This window comes from Rhineura floridana, chromosome 8, assembly GCF_030035675.1.
Source record: "Rhineura floridana isolate rRhiFlo1 chromosome 8, rRhiFlo1.hap2, whole genome shotgun sequence".
Classification (NCBI taxonomy): domain Eukaryota; kingdom Metazoa; phylum Chordata; class Lepidosauria; order Squamata; family Rhineuridae; genus Rhineura; species Rhineura floridana.
Genome location: NC_084487.1, coordinates 4830272 through 4853358, shown reverse-complemented (window position 1 = coordinate 4853358; position 23087 = coordinate 4830272). Strand labels below are relative to the sequence as shown.

The following is a 23087-nucleotide window of genomic DNA, read 5'->3' as shown; positions in this document are numbered from 1 at the left end:
ACCCAATCAGCTGAGCGCGAGAGCAACCGCCAATCCGCCCCTTCACCCTTCCGTCGCCTCGGCAACAAATCCCGCCTCCGATGTTGTCATCGTCGTCCTTCTCCAATGGCTCGTCCGTCTCCTCTGCCGTCTAAGGGTTTAATTTAAAAAAAAAAAAAACCTTCCCGCTGCGCAGGCGCATTTTGGGAAACTAGCGCGAGGCGCCGCCGAGGTGAGTGGAAGGGGCGAGGGGGTGCAGTGGGAGTCGAGGCGTTCGGTCTCCTCTGAATCATTGGGGGGGTGCACATGCGTGCTAGAGGGATTTATTTTCTTCGCAGTTTAGCCGCCCCAAAAAACACCTGCCGGGCCCCTTGGGTGGGTAGGTGGGATATTTAAGAAGAAAAAAAAAGAGAGGGGGGGCCTTTGAGCACGGTGGTGGTGGCTTGAGCTGCGGTCCCTCCAGCGGTTTTGTTGGACTCCAGCTCCCGTCAGCCCCAGCCAGAGTGGCCAACAGCCGGGGATGATGGGAGTTGTAGTCCAGCCTTGTTTGGAAGGCCTCTGGTTGCCCCCTCCCCAGATGTTGCTCGACTACATTCTCCCTGGCTCCTGGCCATGTTGGCTGGGCTGATGCGAGTTGCAGTCTGGCCTTTTTTATATATCTATATATAATTTTGTTGTCTTTTTAGTCCATCTCTCTTTAAATTACTAGATAGTTCACTGAATTTAAGCCGTGCAACCTTCTGAGTCACACGTTCATGCCATTTAGGATTGCTTTAGGTATGTGGTAGAGAGGCTCTCCTCCGAAAGTGTTTTGGGGATTAGAAAACTGAATGTGGGTTTGGCCCTTCCGGACGAAAGTCTCTGGGGCTTGGTACTGGAGACTATTTGGCAGTTTGTTAAAGATGCTAAGCTATATGAAAAGTTGTGAATGAGTTGTGTTACACGAGATTGACAGTCGGTAGTGATAACAGGACCTTGTCTTGGCCTTGATTCGCTATTAAACACCAGTTGAAGAAGAAGAGTTGCAGTCTAAACAACAGGCGGAGGGCCGCAGGGAGTGTGTGAACTTATGTTTCAGTCTGGGGAGGGGAGGCGCGGTGGGGCAGAGCACGTGCTGCTTTGGATGCAGAAGGTGTCAGGATCAGCCCCTGGTTATCTCCAGACAGTTGGCCTAGGAAACCTGGTGCTGGAGGGTATCCTGGACTGACTTGTTAGAAGGCGGTTTATGCTGGTACAGAGAGCCCAACTCTGTGGGGAAAGGGCTGTGGCTCAGTGGCACCTACTTTGCATGCAGAAGGCCCCAGGTTCTCCCCAATGGCATTTCCAAGTGGCTCTGGGAGAGACCCCTGCCAGAAACCTGGGAGAGCCACTGCCAGCCAGTGTAGAATATATAGAGCTAGATGGGCCAATGTTCTGGCTTGGTATAGGGTAGCTTGCTATGTCCCAATGCGTGTTTTGCATGGAGATGTGGTCCCAGATTCCCAATCTCTGATATATCCAGTTTGAAAGCATTTTTCTTTCTTATTTAATGTTCTCTAGCTGGTTTATTTGGTGTTTAATAAAAACAAAATGTAAACCTTAAAATGCAGTTCTGTAAAAGTATTAAGGTAATGTAAGACAGACAGGAAGGGGATGGGTGGGAATTAACATTGGTAGCAGAGTAAAGCCTCACTGGAAATGTTGACAAAAATCATTGTGTTGCAGCTATATTCCCCCCCCCCCGCAAAAACCACTGAAGGGCTAAGGATCTCTCAGGCTGCAATCCAGTACATGTCTACTCAGAAGTAAACTCCATTGGGTTCAGTGGGATTTACTCCTAGAGAGCCAGTGTGGTGTAGTGGTTAAGGTGTTGGACTATGACCTGGGAGATCAGGGTTCGAATCCCTACACAGCCATGAAGCTCACCGGGTGACCTTAGGCCAGTCACTGCCTCTCAACCTCAGAGGGAGGCAATGGTAAACCACCCAAAAACCCTATTCGTAGGGTTGCCATAAGTCAGAATCGACTTGAAGGCCTTCCATTTCCATTTAAGCGTGTATTGGATTACAGCCTAAGTTCCCAAGGCTGAGCTATTGCTTTCTGAAGCCTTGATAAACACATATCTGGACTCCTCTGATTGATTCTACTTTGGTACTAATATATCAGAGGCAAAGCCAGGCTATACACATGGATCTCAGCCTAGGAAGCTCTTGCTCCATATTGCACTATAGAGGAAACCACAAAAAATCATGCTCAGATTTTGAAAGGAAAAAAGCATGTTGTACTAAATAGTGATTGGAAACATTTATGCTGTGGGATTTTCCTACAAGCAACCAAAGGCCCATGTGCTGTTCAAGTAAGGAACATAGAACACTCCCTTGTACTGAGTCAGATCATTGGTCTACTTATATCAGTATTATCCACTATGGCTACACTTGAAGGACGGCAGTTCTCCAGGGTCCCAGAAACAAGTGTTTCCCAGCTGTTCCTGGGGTCTGAATATGGGAACTCCCACATGCATTGTAGTCATAGGGTGGGGATGTTTTTATTGAGACCTGTGGGGGAGGCACTGATTGTTGGCATAGACAGTGCTCAGCTAGTTAGGCCAGTGGTCTGATTCTGTACAAAGGAGCTTATACTGTTAACTATTCTGGTTCCCCAGGGCCTAGACAACTGAGGTACAGTGAGTGGCTATATGGGAAAGGGTCATGGTTGGTGGTGGCACTGTGATTGTGCAATTCTCTCCCCTGGGTGCCTGCTTTGATGTCATTTTGACCTATGAAGGCCTTTTCTCGGGCTTAGAAATGTAGTCTGCCTTGTCTTTCTGCTTAGGAGCCTAAGAAGTTGTCTTAAACCTTTGGTCCATCTAGTTCTGCATTGTCTGCACTGACTGGCAGCACCTCTCCAGGATTTTAGGCAGGGGTTTCTTCCAGCCCTGCCTGTCAGTGTGAGGGATTGGACCTGGGTCCTTTTGCTTCCAAAGCATGCACCCTGCCACTGAGTTATGGGTCCTGTGCTGTTTTGTAGTTGTATTATTTCTGCTGACTGTTTTTATGTTGCTCTTTTAAACTGTGGTGTTTAAATGTCCTAGTTTTAATCAGTTTTTACACTCATTTTTATATTTATCTTAAGCTGTCCTGGAATGTGTTGAAGGATGGGGTATAAATCCCTAAAACAAAATTAAAAAGTTGTGGTGTTCCACTCTCTGCCTGTGGTGGTAACCACCTGCCAGTGAGGTTAGATGGCCTGTCCGCATGACCAGCAGGTGTAGCTCAGCTAACAGAGCACATGGTTTGCATTCCAGAAGATCCCAGGTGAAGCCTACCTGAGATTGCAGGGCTAGGAAGGGCCTCCTTCAGCCTCCTCCCTTAGAGAGCTGCTGTCAGAGCAAATAATGCTGTACTGGATGAGCCGATGCCCTGCATATAAGGCAGCTCCCTGTGTTCATATTTTCTCAACTCCATTAGGGTTAAGGAAGGGTGGGTTAGGGGAAAAAAGCAATGAGCCAGGAGGGAGCACCTGCCCCCCCTGTTTATCCTTTTTACACACTTTTGCTTGTGCACAAAAAGTGTAAGGTCCAGAAGGTGCACAAGGTCCATGGAGCTCCAGAGGAGATGCACTTGACAGTCAACTCATTTTTATGCTCCCAGCCATTCTCCTGAGCATAGCTTAGGCTGTCCCAGTGAGTTTCATAGCTGAATGGGGATATGAGCCTGGAGCCCCTTGATAGTGTTCCTCTCAACAAGTTCCCTGTTAATCCGATACTTCTGTTATGATTTGAGAAACAGCCCCCCCAGCAGCGTTTTTTACTGTTGTTTTGGCTCTTTCTACATTTGGCAGCCTTTGCCAAACTGGTGCCCTTCCACTGTTTTAAACTGCAACTCCCATTGGCCACAGCCAACAGAGCTGTGCTCCAAAAATACCACAGAATGCCTTTTTATCTCTCATATTAAATGCTTCTTTTCTAGTAACTTATTTAAGCGATGATGGTAGTTAGTTGTTGCAATTGACATTTGGAACAAGATAAATATATTTGGAACAAAGAAGTCCACCAGCAATTCTTGCTTTTTGAGAAGTGGAGCTTGAGATGTAGATTACTGTTTGCTCTCTTGACTTCTTATTTAGATAGCACCCTCAGTGTGTAAAGTACAAAGAGAGGAGCTTACAGTGTAAAATTTGACTCAAAAGAAGGAAAATGGAGGCAGGGGATGATATCCAGTTGTGCCCCTCTGCAAGTGAAATGGACTTCTGCTCACATAATGGGCTTCCTCTGCCTCCCATGGCAGCCCCTGTATGCCCTCAGATCTGCTCTAGAAGTTTGGGAGAAGATTTGGTAATAGGAGGAAGAGGAAATCTGGTCAGTGTTGGATATCATCTCTAGGGTAAATAGGAGATGATGCACATAAATAGGCATTGGAAGAATGATTTCTCTGAATGTTAAGTAAATGTTCTTGTCTCTCTCTCCCCTACCCCATCTCCTTCTGCTCTTTCCAGACAATGCAGGGGGAACAAAGTCCAACGACTTCCCTCATTGACAGAACCATTGAGATGAGGAAAGAAACGGAAGCAAAGAAAGTGGTCTTGGCATGGGGACTTCTTAACCTCTCAATGGCTGGCATGATTTATACTGAAATGTAAGAGAGACAAACTCCCCAAGTGTGTTACATCCTTCATGAAGCTGGTGGGGTTTGGCAGCCCAGTGTATCAGCAGTGAACCAGAAAGTTCACAGCTGCTCCCATGAATTCATCGAGGAGGTTTTTTGTCAAGCCACTCTGTCTTGGCCTCGGCCACAAGGGTGATGTTGAGCTGTTGTTCAAGGTTGTTATAGGAATTTCGAATGTTCATGGAAGTTCTTTTTAACACTAAACTGCTTTTTATGCACGCTAAGGTGTTGTTAATGGGTAAAGTTGGATGAATGCTGGGTTCAGAGTGGAAGGCCAACCCTCACAGCCCAGATTTGGAGGAGAGAACTTGGAAGGCCATTGTGAGGTACTGGAAACCCAGGTTCAAATTTCTGTGGAGCCATGACGTTCATCTTGGGGAAAATTTTATCTGAATCATGGGGAGCATTGTGAGGATAATTTCAGCTATATGTTATAAAACACTGAAAAGTAGCTGGTTCTTCCATATTGTGGGGCTACAAATTACCTTTGCCTGCCTTTCTTTTCTAGGTCTGGAAAAATAATAAGTTCCTATTATAACATTTCGTCTTGGTTACTATGGTATATTGGTAAGTACTTTGGACTAGATTCACCTGGGAACCTCTAGAAGAACGCAGAGGTTGGTTAACTAGACTGAGGATATCTGTGCGTTTGTGCCTTTTTTTTCTTTTAAGTGAGGAGATGATCCTCCTTTCCTTAGTTTAAGCCACCTTGTCCCCATGCTTGCTCACCCTTCCATCTTTGTTTCATCCATATTGGGGTGTAAATATGGTCAAATGCAAACAGAATACTGGCTTTCTGCAAACTGTGGTTTGCAATTCAAGGGCTAACCTCAGGATGTACACTCTCTCCTCACCCCTCCCCACTCTCTGTGGTGCGCAAGCCCCCTTTCCTTCCCATAAAAATAGTTCAGCATTACATGTGCCAGCATCCATGGCCGGGGCTAACTCTGATTAGACCACTTCTATGTTACGTTATGGTTTATTTCTAGGCGGCCTTTCCAAGGTGGCTTACACACAAATAGAAAAACACAAATGCAAATAAAAACAATACAATTTACAAAAATTCAAGCCAACAAAATCCTAGCGTTTCTAGAAAGCAACAACAGCTAAAAACCAAAAGCATTCATCTTCCTGGTAAAGGACAGTCCCCAGAAAAATGTCACTAAGAGCAGGGGTGGGGGGCAAAGCAGGTGGAAAAGCGTGCCCCTGATGGTCCCAGCACAGTCTTACCCCTGCAGCAGTCTATGGGTTAAGTGCGTGTGTATGTGGCAAATTACAAAGGATTAACTGTCCCTGACAGCTTTGGTTGCCAGGCAAGAGCATAAATGAAATGCGATTGGTATTTGCATGTACCCTCTGGTCCACTGTATGTGAATTAAGGAATTTCAGGCATTAGCTAAGCTAATCCCTGATGTTAAACTTCCACTGAGAATGCAAATACTACATAATAACTTGATGTTTACATTTGTAACAATATTTTTTAAAGAAACAGTGCTTGACAAAAAATACCTAGGAACAGAGTTTGAAACAGTATTGGTTTTAAGAAAATGTAAGAGTTTTATTGACCTTGCGATTATGTATTACTCTGATTTGCTCTTCTGGAATCTCAGATCAGCTGCTTTGGCAATATGCCCTTATCTTGATGGCTGATACCAAATAAACAAAGGGGTAATTTTGTATACAATGACTGCTGGGGGAGGGGGGAGTTGATACAGCTTGTGAAAATTCCTAAGGGTCCTGTGGCAACCTAAAGTCTTAATCTTGTGGCATAAGCTCTTGTGAGTCGCTGCCCACTTTGTCGGATGCAGGGAGCTGTCATCTGAGTGGGTAATTATATACACTCTGGCTACATAGAGAAGAAAGACCCTTATGATCCGTATTTATTTCTGCTTTATGTTGTAATATGACATCTGTGAGCTCTGGCCCATGAAATCATATGACATAATCACTGCAAGGCTCTTTGGCTGAATTCAACAATCCTTCTAAGCCCCGTGTGCAAAGGAAGGGTGTGTGCAAGCACAGCACCTCTTTGGAGGATTGTCTGAATCCAGTCACTGTTTTTTCTGCAAGAGACCATCACTATACATATTAACTTTTTAAATTATGCAGATATTTTGATAATCTTGATTACTTTAATTGTTGTAAACCGCCCAGAGAGCTTTGGCTATGGGGTGGCATATAAATGCAATAAGTAATAATAATAATATTTGGTGAAACCAGCATCTTCTGTACAATAAAATCTCAGAGTGGCTGTCAGTGTAAGTTCTTGCTGGTCTCGTGCCATTTTCAAACTGTTACGATCTCATATTTTGTTCTAGAACTTGTGTTTGCATCTTTGTTCAGCCTCAACGCCTTATTTGATTTCTGGAGGTATTTTAAATATACTGTGGCCCCAACCAGCTTGGTTATGAGTCCTGGACAGCAGACCCTCTTGGGCTTACAAAATGCAGGTAGGTGTGTTCTGCTAGCGCTTTTAAAAAAATCTGTAGTTCAAGTAAGTCATCATCAAAAATGTTTGAAACACTCATGCAAATACTGAACCGACAGAAGCGATGTGCAGTTGATATTCTTTGTGGTGAGAATTGTTGTCTCTTTCCAGCTTTCGCTGCACCCCTGGAGAGTAGAAAAGTTTAAAAACAAAAACAAATGCCTGAGCACTGTAGTGTGCTAAGATCTTGTGGGATATGCAGAAACTTCCTCAAGGACCGTATTTAGCCTACTCATAGGAACGTAGGAAGCCACTTTCTACGGAGTCAGGCCATTGGTCCATCTAGCTCAGTATTGTGTACCCTGACTGGCAGCGCCTCTCCAGGGCTTCAGACTGGGGACATTCCCAGCCCTACCTGGAAGATGCCGTTAGGGATAGTATATAGCAGACTCTCTTACCATTCAGCCATGGCCTTCCCTTCAGGGCCATATTGTCTTGTCTGCTGCTGCTCCGGGTTTTTTTTTTAAAGGTTAATTTAATTTCAGCTGTCCAGACTACTCCGCCACGTGAGCTGCTGCCAAAGAAAACGCCTCCTTCGACGACGCCTCCTCCTATCCAGGGGCAGAGTGTGCTGAGCTTCAGCCCTTCCCGCTCGCCTAGTGCCAGCCCCAAATTTGCCACCAGCTGCATGTCTGGCTACAGTCCTCAGCTTCAGGCTCTGTCGGGTAGCGCCGGCTCTTACAGTACAGCGATGAGCTATTCCCCAGGCAGCTGCTACAGTAAGGTACAGAGCTTTGTCATCCTGCTCTTCCCTTCTAAAAGCAATTAGTGTTTATAAGAGTGTTTTTTCATTTAGGGCTCAGAGCTCTGTGTGTGTGTGTTAGGGACATGTTACCTCTGCGTTATTAACTTAGATGGGCAGGCTGGGACTGGAACAGTGGCTGTGTTTGCTGATAAGATTTGAATAGAGGACTTGCACCTCATTTTCTTCTCTGCTCCAGCATGGTCTTGTGTTCAGCTGCCAGAGGTGACACGCTTATCCTTTTGCAATGCAGAGGACAGAATCCTTCTTCTTTTTTTTTCTTTTTTTTACAATAATTTTTATTCAAATTTTCATAAAACATACAAAACAAAATCATAAAACATTCAAAGACAAAAAACAAAACAAAACATAAATGATTAAACAAAAAAATAAAATGTTGACTTCCCATTTGTTGCAGATCAAATCAGTTATAGGTCTACAATATATAACAATCCTGTCCCTTAAATTATATTATAAAATCACTTTCCTCCAGTAGTTATCTTAATTAATCATCAAATCTCATTCTTTCCACAAAAAGTCAGAGAGGTTTCAATTCTTTAAGAAATATATCTATCAATTTTTCTCCAAATAAACATGTCGATTAATCCATCTCGTTAATAATAATAATAATCTTATTGTCATAACCATAATCCAAATAAACATATTGATTAATCCATCTCATCAAAATCTGTTAAGTCCAATAATTTCAATAGCCATTATTCCATTATCCATATTAATTCCATCTTCCATCTTCAATAGTCCTGTTAAGTCCGGTAATTTCAGTGTCCAATCTTCCATTATCAGTATTCCATAATAATCTTGCTGTCATAGCCATAGTCATATAATAAGAGTCTGATGGGAATTTCCTCTATCCCAAATATTTTCTTGCCATCAATTCTGAATAAGTTGCTGAAATATTGTAAAGTCATATCTCTGTTCTTCTTTTTTACAAAATGCACTGGCTCATCTCTTGAGAGTTTTTCCATTGTCACATGGCTGCAGTTAATTCCATAGATTTTCTCTATATCAAGCTCCATCACGTCATTCCAGTCCAGAAGATTATCCAAGCCATTGATAACTTTATCTCTAATATCTTCATTAATTTCTTCAGAGATAACGTTAAATTCCAAACAGTAGATTTTATTTCTAATATCCATAAACTCCAGATCTTTTTCCAATTCCACATTTGTTCCAATCTCCAAGGCTTGTATCTTCCCTTTATTTTTTCTTTTCTCATCTCTGATCTCATTCTCTCTCATCTCTGATCTCATTCTCCATAGGACAGAATCCTTCTAAGGATTTCTTCCTTATGGACTCCCTTCCCTTTTGGCTGTCTGCCAAGTGCCGCGGGCACGAACCAAGGTTAAAGGGTTAAAAGTCTATACTTGCCCCTGTATCTGACTGTAAAATTGCAGCTCTTCAGTACAGTATAAACGGGGAAGAGGCTGCTCAGCCGCTTGTTGGGATTCCGAGCTGTGTTCCAAGTAGTATATTCCATTTTGCTCCACGTAGGTCCCACCTTTTAGCCCTTCCCCGAGTACTACACCGTACCCTACCAGCATCGGTCCAATGGACAGCAGCGGAATGAGGTCCCGGTATCGCTCTTCGCCAACTGTATACAATTCCCCTACTGGCAAGGAAGACTATATGACAGACCTAAAGTCATTAGACGCCTTCCTTCGGGGGGAGGAAGAGAAGCACCATAGAGTTCAGCTGGGTAAGCAGTTCTGCTCCACAGAAATAATGTGCTTTTCCATGGAGTGTGGGGGCAAGCTGCTGACACCTGAATGAAAAGTATTGCTGGCCAATGTGTTCTGTATGTTTCTGATCATGTACTTACAGGGAGCTCAGATTCCAGTTCTCCTTCTAGCAGTCCGACCTTTTGGAACTACAGTCGTTCCATGGTAGACTATGCCCAGATGCTCAGGAAGTTCCAGTACCAACCTGCGTGCAGGTCCCAAGCCCCCTCAGCGCACAAGGATGAAGCCGAGTTGAGTTCCAAGCAAGCTGCTGAAGAGGTAAATAGAACAATGACATGAGATTGCTGGGTGGAGTGGGGAAAGGTTGCTTTTTGAGTGTTCTCAAGAAGCATTACATTCTAGTGCTAGACATCCTCATCGGGGTAGTAAGGCTTAATTTTTTGTAAAAATGCGTAGGATCAGTCAGTGACCCTCTGACTGGCTTGTTATATTTCTAGAAGATGGTATGATACTTTTGTGAAATTTCCTCCTACAGCTGTGCTCGGAGTTGCCATACATGTCGTCTTTTACAGGTTTGGGCAAGAGTGTCAATGAGCAGGCAACTGCTCGATCACGTCGACTCCTGGACTGCTAAATTCAGAAATGTGAGTTCTGCCATTGCTCTTTGAAACAAAGTGCGTCACTTGTCTGGGTGGTTTCTTGTTTGACTTTGGGGGAGGTAGTCAAATTAAGCTAATTAGGGATGGCTAGTAGATCATTCAGTGGGCCAGCTGCAATAGCCTGAAGGCCCATGATGCAGTTCTGTTCCTAAAGCGAAGTAGGTCTGGATTGTGTTTAAGTTTCTTGTTTGGGAGGAGCAATATTTATTGGTAGAATTCCACCTTTTGCTGTAGACTAATAAAAACAATAAAATACTAGCCTAAAGAACAACAAGCAAGATAAAAACAGATAAAAGACCTTTGAAGGGATCCCAGTTATCACAAAAAACCACAAGAGAACAGGACAGGCTTTGCATGGCACCTAAATATAATGAGAGGTGGTGCCAGGTGGATGGGGTTGGGAAAGAATTCCATGATTTGGATGCATTCACAGAAAAGGTCCCTTTTCCAGTAGACTCCTGCCAGACTTTAGAAGTTCAGGAACACCTGGTAAAGGATCTCTGAAGCTTATGTGAAGTGCTCCTTGAAAGAAGAGTGGGGAAAACATTTTTCTTCTTCTGAAACGGAAAATGATGACCAAAAATGAGTTCTCCTGATTTGTGGAACTCCTTCCCAAAGGGTATATAGCCATTTTCCATTAGTTCTGGCCTTGAAAACACTTTTGTTTAAAGTTGCTTTTATCTGCGATGCTGAGCTGAATTCCTGGTTATTTACTATTATATCATTTTTCATTTTAAATTGTTTTTCCAGTGGCTTAATTAGTTTTGAATGGGTGATGTTAGTCATGCTCAGTGTTCACCCATTGAAATAAATGGACTTAAGTAACATGTCCATTGATTTCAGTGGGTCTTCTCTGACTACAGCTGTTGGATATCATTCTGTGAGTGCTGAGCTGGATTGTGAGATTAGCAACTGCTGTTTTTAAGTGATTGTATTTCATTTAAGTGAGCTATTACCGTTTTTATAGTTTATAGCTGCCTTAGGAGGGCTTTGCCCTGAAAGGTGGGCTAGAAATATTTAAGATTAGATATTTAGTAATTAGGTTAAGAACACACAGGAAGCAGCTTTATGCTGAATCAGCAGACGGTTGGCCCATCCAGCTCAATATTGTCAATACCGATTGGCAGCAACTCTCCAGGATTCCAGGTAGGGGACATTCCCAGCCCCACCTGCAGATGCCAGGGATCGAACCTGGGACCTTTTATTTATTTATTACATTTATATACTGCCCCATAGCCGAAGCTCTCTGGGCAGTTTACAGCAATTAAAAACATTAAAAACAAATATACAAATGTTAAAACAAAAACAATTAAAAAACACAATTTTAAAAAATTTGAGAACAATTTAAAACACATGCTTAAAATGCCTGGGAGAAGAGGAAAGTCTTGACCTGGTGCTGAAAAGATAACAGTGTTGGCGCCAGGCACACCTCGTCAGGGAGATCATCCCATCATTTGGGGGCCACCACTGAGAAGGCCCTCTCCCTTTTGCATGCGAAGCTGTTCTCCTTCCACTCAGATGTGGCCCTTCAACCTTTTTATAAGTAAATTGCAGGGGGGGGGGGTAATCTTTCTATTGTACTGTGTTCCTTTAAGTTACATCCAATTAGTTCATTCACTGGCAGGTGGGTTGATTCTCCTTGCTCTTTCTGTTTATAATATTGTGTTATTTTTGGTTGTTTTTTCTTTGAAGATTTTTTACTTATATTACTTTTACTTATATTCACTTGTAAATCCATGACTGTAGAGGGGGTAATACTCTGCTCTCTGTAAGATTGCCTTGTTATGACCATTTTATTTCAGTTAATCCCAACTCCTTTTTATAGTGCACACAGTTCGGTCTTTCTTTTTTTCTTTCTTTCTAGCACTATCTGTTTATTATCTTATTTAGTTTTTCTTCTCTTCATGAAAATATTTCAAGAGTTTCAAGGCTCCGGGTTGAAGAAAATAACCGTCCTTCTATGATAAGACTATGATAAGACTAGAGTTTGAAGGGAAGTGCTTTGAATTATAGCTGCGTTATTTACTGTCTCTGACGTCGAATGGCCTTCGAATAGATATATACAAAGTTTATAAATTGTAGAAGTCCTGCATTCATCAAGCTAGTAATATCTTTTAGGGAGTAGTATAGAAAGAAAATCTGGAATTTATGAGTCTTAGCAGTAAAGTTAAAATGAGATAAAATATATTCACGGAGCTTCGTTGCTATGCGTCTTATCCTGTAGCCATCTTGGGGGGGGGGGAGAGAGTTGGGCAACTTCATTTTTTCCTCTAGCATTTGCCATGTTGACATGGGTATTAAAAATTTCTCACTGCTCCTTCAGTTTTCCTTTGTGTTTTTCTTTTCCCTCCTCTTTCTGCCATTTAGTGGATTAATGAAACAATTTTAGTGCCGCTTGTTCAGGAGATTGAGTCTGTGAGCACTCAGCTGCGGAGAATGGGGTGTCCAGAGCTGCAAATTGGAGGTATGATGACTTAGACAAAGGCTGTGTGCTGTTATCTCTTGCTGAAGGTGAAATTACTGGGTCTAAGTGGGGGAGAAACCTTCAAGAGAATTTATCAGTAGGGAAAAAAGATTCTTACAACGTGGTAGTAATACCTGTGCTCTCAGTAGTATTTAATAATTAAAGATGTCAGACTGGCAGGCACGCAGGTACTCCCCAAGCCTTGGAATGCCCTTCCCCAAGAAGCCTGCTCTGCTCCTTCCCTGATGGCGTTTTGGAGACTTCTGAAAACCATCTTGTTCCGGAGAGTCTTTGAGGAGGGACTGAACGCTGAGCCTGAAAAAGGCTTTATTTTTATTTTTTTACTTTTCCCCCCTTTCTAGTTTTAGCTCTTTAGTTCCTTCTTAATATCACTCCCCTTGAATTGTTATCTGTATTTTATGTATTTTTATGTTTTAAGGTATGATGGTATCGTGAGCCTCCCTGAGTGCCCCATTGTAGAGTACAGTAGGGCCCCGCTTACTGGCGCTTCGCATTCCGGCGTTCCGCTAATGCGGCAGCTTTCAATGAGAGGAAATTCCCTGTTTTAAAGCCGTTTTTGCGCTTTTGTGGCATTTTCACGTCATTCTCGTGCGATGCGCCCCATTATATTCAATGGGTTCTGCTTTACGGCGATTTCCGCTTTACGGTGGCAGTCCGGAACGGAACCTGCCGTATGAGCGGGGCCCGCCTGTAGAAGGGTCAGATATAAATATTTTAAATAAATAAGTAATATCTCAATGCTAAGAGGAAAAAGCATTGTGCCGTAGCAGCAGCTGTGGGGCATTTATTTTCCAGTAATGGTGGTATAAAGAGTTAGAGGGCCAAGGATGGCTTGGTAGAGAGGGGTGGCTCACCTACATCACAGAAGCTCCCTTTGCTGCTGCTGCCGCTGGTGACTTCAGTTCCATGGTGTGAGTGAGAATCAATTTTGCCTGAGGGTTCCTTTTGCCATTAACTCTGCAGCAGAAAACTCTTACTACGTGCTATAAAAATTTATTTCACTGTATAGTTTTCAAGTGTGATTCCCCCCCCCCCCGAGTCCACTTTTGCCCATATTTTGAGGTAGAGTTGGGAGTCAGGTGGCCGTGGTCTGCTGGGACACTATACGGATATATTTGCATATTTGTGGGCAGCAGAATATAACCTTACAGGTGAACTAAAAGGAAGTAAACAGGCCTTGTCATGACTGCTTCTTGAACCTCTGAGGCTTTTGCTGTCTGGAGGGTTTATGCGCTCTTGGTTTTTGTTTTTTTGCAGATGCCAGTATCAGCAGTCTGAAGCAAGCCGCCTTGGTAAAAGCTCCACTTATTCCTACACTAAACACAATTGTGCAGTACCTGGACCTTACGCCAAACCAGGAATATTTGGTAGAAAGGATCAAAGGTAATGAGTCGTCCCATAGAGTGAAGGTGTTTGTGTGCATGTTTGTTTTATTTTTTGCACCAGGTGTAATTTGCACTGTTTTTAAGCAAGCTTCTATTGCGTCAGCAAAAGGTCTCTGAACTTTGGTCTCTGTTTAGGCAGAGCTGTTGGGGGTGGGTGAAAGAGGGCCTGAGTTTTGAACAGCAGATTTTACAAATTGGCAATGCAGCACTTGGTGGCGATCCTGCTGAGGCTTTCACTATGTTGAAACCAAATGATATCGGTCTAAACCACCCTTTTGCCAACCTGGTGCTCTCCAGATGTTTTGAACTCCCATCATCCCCGGTCAGTACAGTGGTCCAAAGCATCTGGAGGGCACCAGGATGGCGAAGGCTGGCCTAAGCTTTTGAAACAGGGGTTGATAGGAATGTTTTGTTACTTTGTTTTTGCTGTGCTTTTCGTTGTTTGTTTGTATATGTTTTTGTATTTTTATTATGATATATTGTATTTTATTTTGTTTGTTCACCGCCCTGAGAGCTATTTCGCTAAGGGCGGTATATAAATTGAATAATAAATAAAAAATAAATAAAATAAATAAATTAGAACTGCCTTGTTCACTATCCTGATATATTATCATTGTATGACACAGTGACAGCTGCTTCAAGAACTGAATCTTTTTAGACCAAGAGAGTTCTTAAACCTTCCTTCAATCCTGCCCCCAAATAATTTACTATACAATTCTGCCAACCTACAGAGCTTTCTCAAGGAGGGTGCATGAGTTCATTCAGATGGAATCGAGGTGGAGACTTCAAAGCACGCAAATGGGACACTGATTTGCCAACAGACTCTGCAGTAAGCTTTGCGTGTTGTCCGCTGTGAATATACTTTATTAAGGCTCCATAGAATAAGGTGGGAGCATAAATTACTACAGACCTTAGAAGCAGGCGTTGCTCATTTCACCCACCTAGTCCTCTTACGTTTAAATGAGGTTACGTGGAACATATCTGGGTTGACATTCTTCCAGATTCTCATCATATGAGCTGTTCTGTTTGGATCTAAGCTGATGGCTGACTTGGCTGCATCAGATTCACCTTGTATTTTTTTATATTAGTTATATGCTACTCTTTTTAGAAACGATAGAATAAAACTGATTCCTAGTTGCATAAACACAAATCATTTGTTAGCAGGCATGAAGTAGATTGGTTGGTTCTGTCCCAGCTTGATTGAATGTGGACCTTTTGCTCTGACCTTGCCTGGTATGTGGTTTGCAACAACTTCTCCCCATGGGGATGTAGCCCTTGGCCCTGAAAACATTGCTCATCCCTGCCCTATACAGAACCTGGAAGATTGTGAACTAGATACATTTTTTGTAACCTCATTGCAGTAATCCCTTCTTCATTGGTTCAGTTGTCGAGCATCAGGTTTTCTTTTGGCGATGGTGGGGAAATGGATCAGTCAGATTGTTGGGCAAACCATGCAAGAATCCTTAAAATCTAACGTTGAGAAACTGGGGGAGCTTAACCTCTTCTACATATCTTCAAGGGAGTTACTCTAAACTCCCTAGGCTTGAGCCAACAATCAGTCCCTTTGTACATACAGGGAACTTTGATGTACTCACAGAGCTCCCTTGCTTTGCAGTTTTTCTCCCTGTTGCTTTCAATAGAGGAACCAAATATGCATGCACGTTCCTTGGTTCTTGCTGATCTCCATAGGAATGAGCAGTATATCTTATTCATCTGCACCTCTGGGCATATCAGGACACATGCAAGTTTAGGTTTTATTTATTTTATTATTTGATTTATATCCCGCCCTTCCTCCCAGCAGGAGCCCAGGGCAGCAGTTATAGTGAAATTGCCGGTTATAGTGGACAGGTATAGTGGGCGGTTATAGTGAAATTATAGTGGGCAGTGTGATGTCCCTGTATATAGATATTACTGTAAATATGGTAAGTGTGGGTTTATTAGAATAAATGAGGTAAGTAGGCGGAGTGAGAGGGGGAGTACATGGGCTAGAATGCTGCAGAATGCTGTATGATGGTTGGCTGAGCGTTTGAGTGGCTGAAGGTATAAATGAGAGGATGACAGTTGAGAAAGGGTTCTGTTGGTGAAGTTTGGGAGTTCTGTCAGTTGTTGTGGGTTAGAGTTGGTTGTGGGTTGGATTAAATTAGGCTGGTATTGAGGCAGATTATATATAACTAGAAACATAAAGAGTAACACAATATATGAAACCATACGCTTGTTATATATACCTTAAGTAATCTTGTTATTTCCTGGTGTTTATAAATAAATATTTCCTTGGTTTACCAAAGGCCTGATCCTTGGCTGGGGCTTTCACAGACCAGAGGGGTGAGCAGGGTATTTACCAAGGTGGAGAAACAGTATCAAATGGTGGCAGCGGTGAAGAGATAGTGTAACATCATCAAGTATCCAGGGCAACCCAGGGCTGTATGCTTTATTGGCACAAAGATACAGGGGGGTTGTGGCCTGTAAGTGCACCCAGGCACAACGTAGCAATAAGCCAGAAGGGAGACTAAGGCAAAGTCTCAAAGCAATATTGTGAAATAGGGAGTGGCTGGTGGTGCTGTCCAGCAGTGGGATCTTGCGAGATCTGTGCTAGAGCTGGTGAGAGAACAAATAAAAACCAGGATCCTGACTGGAGGGACCTTACAGGAGGTGGCAGCAGGTGGGATCCTGACAGGCAGTTATTATGAAATTTCGCACATATATACCACCTCTTGTGTCTTTTTAAGAATGAAGCTGTACTTTGTTGCTAATTAAGTAAAAATCCCTACATACAGTGATGGATAGATCAAAATAAGGCAGACTTTTCTTGTCGTTTTCAAAAATATTATTTTAGTATCATACAATGGGGAAATTTGTCTAATCCAATCCTGCAACTGCTGAAGAAGGACAGTACTGTGGAGTGACCCCATTTCAAAAGGCTAGTAGTCTGGACTGTGTTGGGATCCAGAGAGGAATGTTTATGATTCCTCATATTCTTTGCTCTAGGGCCATGCTGGCTTTTTCCCATTTGATCTCTGTAATCCAACTGTGAAGGAGAGTTCATTTGGTATCTGAATGTATCCAAACCATACCCACATTTGAAGGGTTGACTCTGCTGAATTGTAGCTAGCACTGAACTTGAATCTCATTAGATTTCATTTTTTGTGTACTGTAGCCAGCATCAAATCAGGAAACATGGAGGTTAAGTCTATTCAGGCAATCCATTTTATAACTGGCCGCAGAATGTAGGAGATTTTTCTTCCTCCACCTAACTGCTGGTTCTTAAGTGTCTGTGGGATGGGCACTAAACTGCGTTCCTTTCTCTTCTTTCAGATCATTATGCATGTGTTCTGCACATACCTTGACTCCAGGCTGCCACCTCATCCAAAATATCCTGATGGCAAAACGTTTACCTCTCAACACTTCCTTCAGACACCTGATAAGCCAGGTAATAGCATTCTTCTCGCATCTTATTACCCGAGGTGGGATGGTGTTTTGCCTCAACGGTGGTGGTATGCATGCAGTGATCATGAGGGGCATGTGAAGCTCCACACAAGCAGGGATGCCTCTGCTTCTGTGGAGCTCTGTATGCACACTGGCGCTTCAGAAAACATTTGAATATGACTTTTATGTATAACCAGCTGTACCCTGCCAGCTATGGGCTGGGTAACATAATTTCCTTTTATATAAACAAACACATAGGATTGTATCCAGTGATGATGCTGAGCTCATAGTAAGGCTTCCATCAGTGGAATGGGGTGGAAGCAATCTTCAGCTATTCTTCCTACTCCTGAGCCCCCCCATCTGCTCCAGAGGTTTTGGAGACCCTCTAGAGCTGTTTGAGGGGGGCTGGATTGGGAATTACTGAGGATTGCTTCATTCCCTGTTACACTGATGGAAGCCTTACCATCAGCTGAGTGACTCGTTGATCAAGGCAAAATATGAACTTGTCGTTCACAGACATTTCAAATGAGAACTTGTTTTGCATCTACCAGAGCATCATCAACCCTCCTCATTATGAACTTATTTACCAGCGACAAGTCTACAATCTTCCCAAGGTAGGAATGCAGCGGCTTCCCATTGATTCCCCCAGAACAGTGGGGAAACGTGGAAAGACTTGGATGGTGTTGAAAGCGCTAAGGGAGGCTCCCTGTGGGTGGGGATTTGAGCCATCTGTTAGAACGGGATATGACCCCACCTGTTGAGCGGTCATCTGTCTGTAAGAACTGGCAATTGCAACATTCCTTGAAACATGCAGATGCATCTGTTGCTGGAATGGGCTACAAAGCACTGGTCTTCTCCATTAACTAGGCTTGCCAGTTATCCTTCATTGTAAGTGATAAGACCTGCAACAAAATGTTGCATTGCATAGTGCTTCTGCTCAGAGCGCCAGCCAGCGACGCGCTTTTCTAGGCTCCTAGATATCAGTCCCGCTCCCGAGTACAGTCAACCAGTATCCAGTTCTTACTGAACACACTTAGTCCTCATTGTGCTGTTTTGGGGGTTCCTCCCTTTAAGGGTGTTTTCCCCCCTAAAGATTTCTTGTACTCTGCAAGCCTTGGGACTTCACTGAGCCTGCCGATACCTCCCTCATGTATAGATGGTGCTGTCTCAGGATCCGTGCTGCTGAGAATGAGCTCATTTTTAGTATATAGGTTACTTAGGATTATGGAAAAAATGGACTGCCTTCTAGTCGATTCCGACTTATGGCGACCCTATGAATAGAGTTTTCATGGTAAGCGGTATTCAGAGAGGGTTTCCCATTGCCTCCTCTGAGGCTGAGAGGCAGTGACTGGCCCAAGGTCACCCAGTGAGCTTCGTGGCTGTCTGGGGATTCGAACTCTGGTCTCCCAGGTCTTAACCACTACACCTCAGGGGGAAAAAAGTTTACTGTTGAACTATACTACTTTGGTATCCTGCTCTGTAGTCCTGAGAAGCTCTCAAAGTGGGTTATGAAAAGTTCTCACCAAAAAAAATGACATTCATATCTGGTATTGGGAACAGGCACGTCCTACTGAGGTTCTCTGATGCAAGAGAATGGGGCTGAGTAGCTAGATCTAGGCCTTGCTGACCCCGTAGCGAGGGCAAGTCTTGAGCCATCACTTCTGGGTTGGATTATGCTGAGTATTAAAAGGCTCGTCCATGTTTGACTTCATTATTCTTCTCTAAGGTCCCTCTCGTTCCTGATGCAATTTTAAAATGCTATGTAGGTCCCATATCTGGATGAACCAGTATTCTGTGTAATGTTGCTGTCAAGGCCAGAGTTTGAGGGCAGATGTCCAGGGCTCCCCTCAGCCCACAAGCAGGAGAACATCCAAACTCAGCAGGGCTGGTTTATCATATATTTTGAAGTAACTGAAGCTATACACACAACCATCTATAAACTGTCCACCCCATAAGATTAGTCCAAGGTCTAAAATTACTGAACACCACCACTGATTCTGTGCCACGGTCATGGAGCTTTGCCCAAGAAAAACCCAACTTCATGACCTGAGTAGCTTAAGCAAATGTATTGTGTTGTAGAGCTGGACAGCCACCCGTTGGGTATGCTTTAACTTGGATTCCTGCATTGAGCAGGGGGTTGGACTTGATGGCCTCATAGACCCCTTCCAACTCAACTATTCTATGATTCTATACATGCTTTTGAACAACTGCTTTTGCGTATGGGAGAAGCCAAAATGCTATGTAGAGTGCTAAAGGGTTCTTCTCTCCCTCCCCTCCCAGTAGGAAGCTGAGATTCTCAGGATGCAGAATTGTGCACCAACAGACTCTTGTGTGACTCAGCCAAGTGTGTATGCAACGTGAGCCTACCATAGTGCAGCTGCCTCTGGATTTGACCTTCTTTAACAACTCATTGCAGTTTAGGGGCTAAAAGCGATAGTAGGAACATACAAGACAAGCAGAGCAGTCGAGTTGGTCGGTCTAAATGAGACATGGAGAATACGTGCCCCATCCACCCCAGATGACGCTGGCCTCTGGCTCCCATCAGCCCCAGCCAGCAATGCCAGTGATCAGGGATGTTGAGTCTTGCTGTCCTCCCCGTGCTGCTGGATTACAAGTCTCCATCCTTGTCATGTGACTCCCTTCTTGTTCATTCTTACCCCTTTGTCTTTGAATTTAGGGCAGAAACAACTTGTTCCACACCTTGCTTATGTTTCTGTACATCATAAAGGCTAAAGAGTCTGGGATGCTTGGGTAAGTATGGTATTCTATGCATTCCTTTACCCAGGCTGATTTTATGCCCTTCTGTCTGGGAGGGAGGGAGAGGATGGCCATGTTGCCGGCTCTTCTTTTTTTAGCACATCTTTATAACGTCTTGAGCGATCAAGTCATCTATACTTCCTTTTCTTTCCTGCTGTGCAAGTCTGAGGTTGCTCTGAAATAAGTGTTTGCCTATTGAACTTCTGTATCGTTGGTGCTGCCTAAGAGGCTCTAAGCTCTCCAGCTGTTTATGAAGGGGCCATGGCTCAATGCTAGAGCATCTGCTTTGTGTGCAGAAGGTCCCAGGTTCGGTCCTTCATCATTCCCAGGCAGAGCTGCCAGTGTCCTGTCTGAAACACTGGAGAACTGCTGTTGGTCAGTGTTGGCAATATTGAACTAAATGGACTAGTGGTCTGACTTGGTATAATTTATTACATTAAATTTGTATCCTGCCTTTCCACCCAAAGGAGACTGTGTAAGGCAGCTTTCTATATCCGTCAGGAAGGAGAAATGATCTGGTCCCTGCCCAGAGAGCTTACCGTATTTGGATGGTGGGGGGGAGATAACAGATGCTGATCAATGGAGTGTGGAGGAATGACAGGTGGAAATATGTAACCTGTAGCAGAAAGCTCCAAAAACAGCTGTGGTGGCCCGCAAATGTTTTTTTGGCTAGTGTGAGGGGGTGGGGGCTGGAGGCTTGGGGAATAAAATTCCACAGTGGAGGGCTGGAGCTGCAGCCACACAAGTGGGAGTAGGAGAATGAAGCACAGTTAATTCAGCAATATCCATATTTTTAATATGAAGTGATACATTTGGTTACTGGATGGAAGGCTTTAACTTTATGCTGTTCCAAATGCTTCTGGTGCACCAACATTATTAAAAAAAACTAATGAGCGGTATAATTATATATCTCAATATAAAATGCATAAATTATGTTTGCAGGCGGGTCAACCTTGGCTTATCTGGTGTGAACGTTCTGTGGATTTTTGGAGAGTAGCTGCCAATCCCTCTAGCAGAACTCCCATTTGACATGGAGATAAACACTTCAGCCTGTTGTGGGAAGAGAACTCAGCAGCTTGCCGAACTTACTGCCTTGAAAACATGGTTTGGATATGTACAAAAATGTTTTTGTTTTTTTTAAAAAACAACAACAGTATTTGGTAAAATGTGAAATACTTTCAGCATCAAAGCCAAACTGTTTCTGTGAACAATTTCACTTGAAGATCATGATGGGGAAGTTCCATTGGTTTTAGATGAACTGACTTGCCTTTTGGAGATCACAGCTTCTAGATAGCAGAGCAGAAGATCACTTGAAGGGGCCTGTTTGCCCCACCCCACCTGTCTCTGGAGATTCACATAGGTATGACACCAAGTCAATGACTTCATGCATTGCTGAACTGAATCCAAGCTATCCAAGTGAGGCTGTGCGCTACTGGATGCAGCATCTGTCTTACTAGGCCAAAAAGAAGTTATCATGTATCGAGCCACAGGGACCAAATAAAACCAGGATTCTGTTTGGTCTCTAGGCCACAAAGATATGTGCCTTTCACCTCTAGCACATAAGTGGTTCGGTGTCCTTTGTTTTTAAAAGGACAGCACTGTAGCTACTCCAGCAACTACTACTGATTTGTTCTGAGAATACTCAGAGCAAGTTTTAAAGCAGAAAATAGCAGGTGTCCCTCCTTTGGCATGCCCTTTTTTCAGGGCACATTGAAGATGTGTATTTTGGATTCAAACTTAACTTTTTTATGGGATGCAAAGAAGTGAACTGCCTCTCAACAAGCTTCTAGATCTCAGAAAGAGACTGTTTTCCTTTCTTCCACACTGCACTTAAAAATATAGGGGTTTCCATTAGTCCATGACCTGGAGACATCTGCTGCTGTCCCAAGATCTGATAAAAGACCTGGCCTACAACAGTTGAACTTCATTATGCCATTCTAGCAGAGCTGTCCCATGAGTCTTATTGCCAAGCAGACTAGTAGTTTTTTTCCTCCTAGGTTATGACTGTGGAGGGTAGGCCGAATAGATGTCCCATGTCTTTGGATAATTTAACAGGGTGCACACAATCCACTAGAAATGTTTCCTGTCCAAGCCCTATCGGCATGCATGGATGTTGCTTCCGTTCATGTCAGCAGGACCTGCACAGGAGACATTCCTAGTAGGTTGTGGGCATCTTGGTTGCAGCTGTGCTGCTGTTTTCTTATAGGCGAGCAGCTTAACACCCTGAGTGCTTGATGGTTTTGGAAAGGAAGCTGCTGCTGGGGCAATTGTTACACCTTTTAAAAATATGGTTTCCCTTGCAAAAAGAACAAAAACTTAGCATGCACATCTTGTTACACCAGCATTTGACAAACAGAGCAATTTCAAATATTCTAACTCTTTTAAAGAAATGAGCTTAAAAAAAACCCTAACCCTCACCAATGTAATTCATAGCTCTGCAAGAGTAGTGTGCGATACAATTTGTACATCTCTTTTAATTAAGCCAGCCAGAAGATTGCAGCCCTTTGTCTCTTAATACAATTTTGTAAAACCATCCCTCAAAATGGTTTTCCTAGATCACGCCATGATCTGGTGCAGCATATTTGTAAGCAAGGCTTCCTTTGTTGCCTTGACAATGTGTGTTTGTGCTCTCTTTTGTAGGAGTGAACCAGCTGGTGAGATGGCAGAAACTGGTTTATGCTGCTTCTGCAGTTACTAGTCATAAGCCGTATTCCTGTTTATTACATTTTATTACATTTTTCTCTTTCAAGTCATGATTTTCTCAGGGAGTTGGGACCTTTGTTGATACCTATCTTGCTGCTGTCATTAAAACATTTTTTATTTGTG

At 43.3% G+C, this 23087-nt stretch overlaps 1 protein-coding gene across 3 annotated transcripts; it reads left to right on the top strand.

The window, feature by feature from the left end:
- The first annotated feature begins 35 nt into the window (after nucleotides 1-35).
- TMEM209 (transmembrane protein 209) lies at nucleotides 36-23087 on the top strand. Of its 3 annotated transcripts, none has more exons than XM_061638031.1 (15): nucleotides 36-211; nucleotides 4453-4592; nucleotides 5131-5189; nucleotides 6941-7072; nucleotides 7596-7834; nucleotides 9365-9569; nucleotides 9695-9870; nucleotides 10125-10196; nucleotides 12579-12675; nucleotides 13954-14079; nucleotides 14813-14910; nucleotides 17394-17508; nucleotides 18021-18118; nucleotides 20182-20255; nucleotides 21204-23087. In XM_061638031.1, the coding sequence occupies exons 2-15, from the start codon at nucleotides 4456-4458 to the stop codon at nucleotides 21256-21258; spliced, it is 1683 nt and encodes a 560-aa protein (XP_061494015.1). In that variant the 5' UTR covers nucleotides 36-211; nucleotides 4453-4455; the 3' UTR covers nucleotides 21259-23087. The 3 variants fall into 3 exon arrangements, with proteins under 3 accessions (XP_061494015.1, XP_061494014.1, XP_061494016.1); XM_061638030.1 differs by lacking the exon at nucleotides 36-211 and adding an exon at nucleotides 331-354; XM_061638032.1 differs by lacking the exon at nucleotides 36-211 and adding an exon at nucleotides 438-756.

Bases quoted from the DNA above. Each gene is read 5' to 3' on its own strand.
- TMEM209 (XM_061638031.1), top strand. From the start codon at position 4,456: ATGCAGGGGGAACAAAGTCCAACGACTTCCCTCATTGACAGAACCATT. The intron at 7,073-7,595 runs GTAGGTGTGTTC...ATTTAATTTCAG, and splicing joins CTTGGGCTTACAAAATGCAG to CTGTCCAGACTACTCCGCCA. The intron at 10,197-12,578 runs GTGAGTTCTGCC...TCTGCCATTTAG, and splicing joins GGACTGCTAAATTCAGAAAT to TGGATTAATGAAACAATTTT.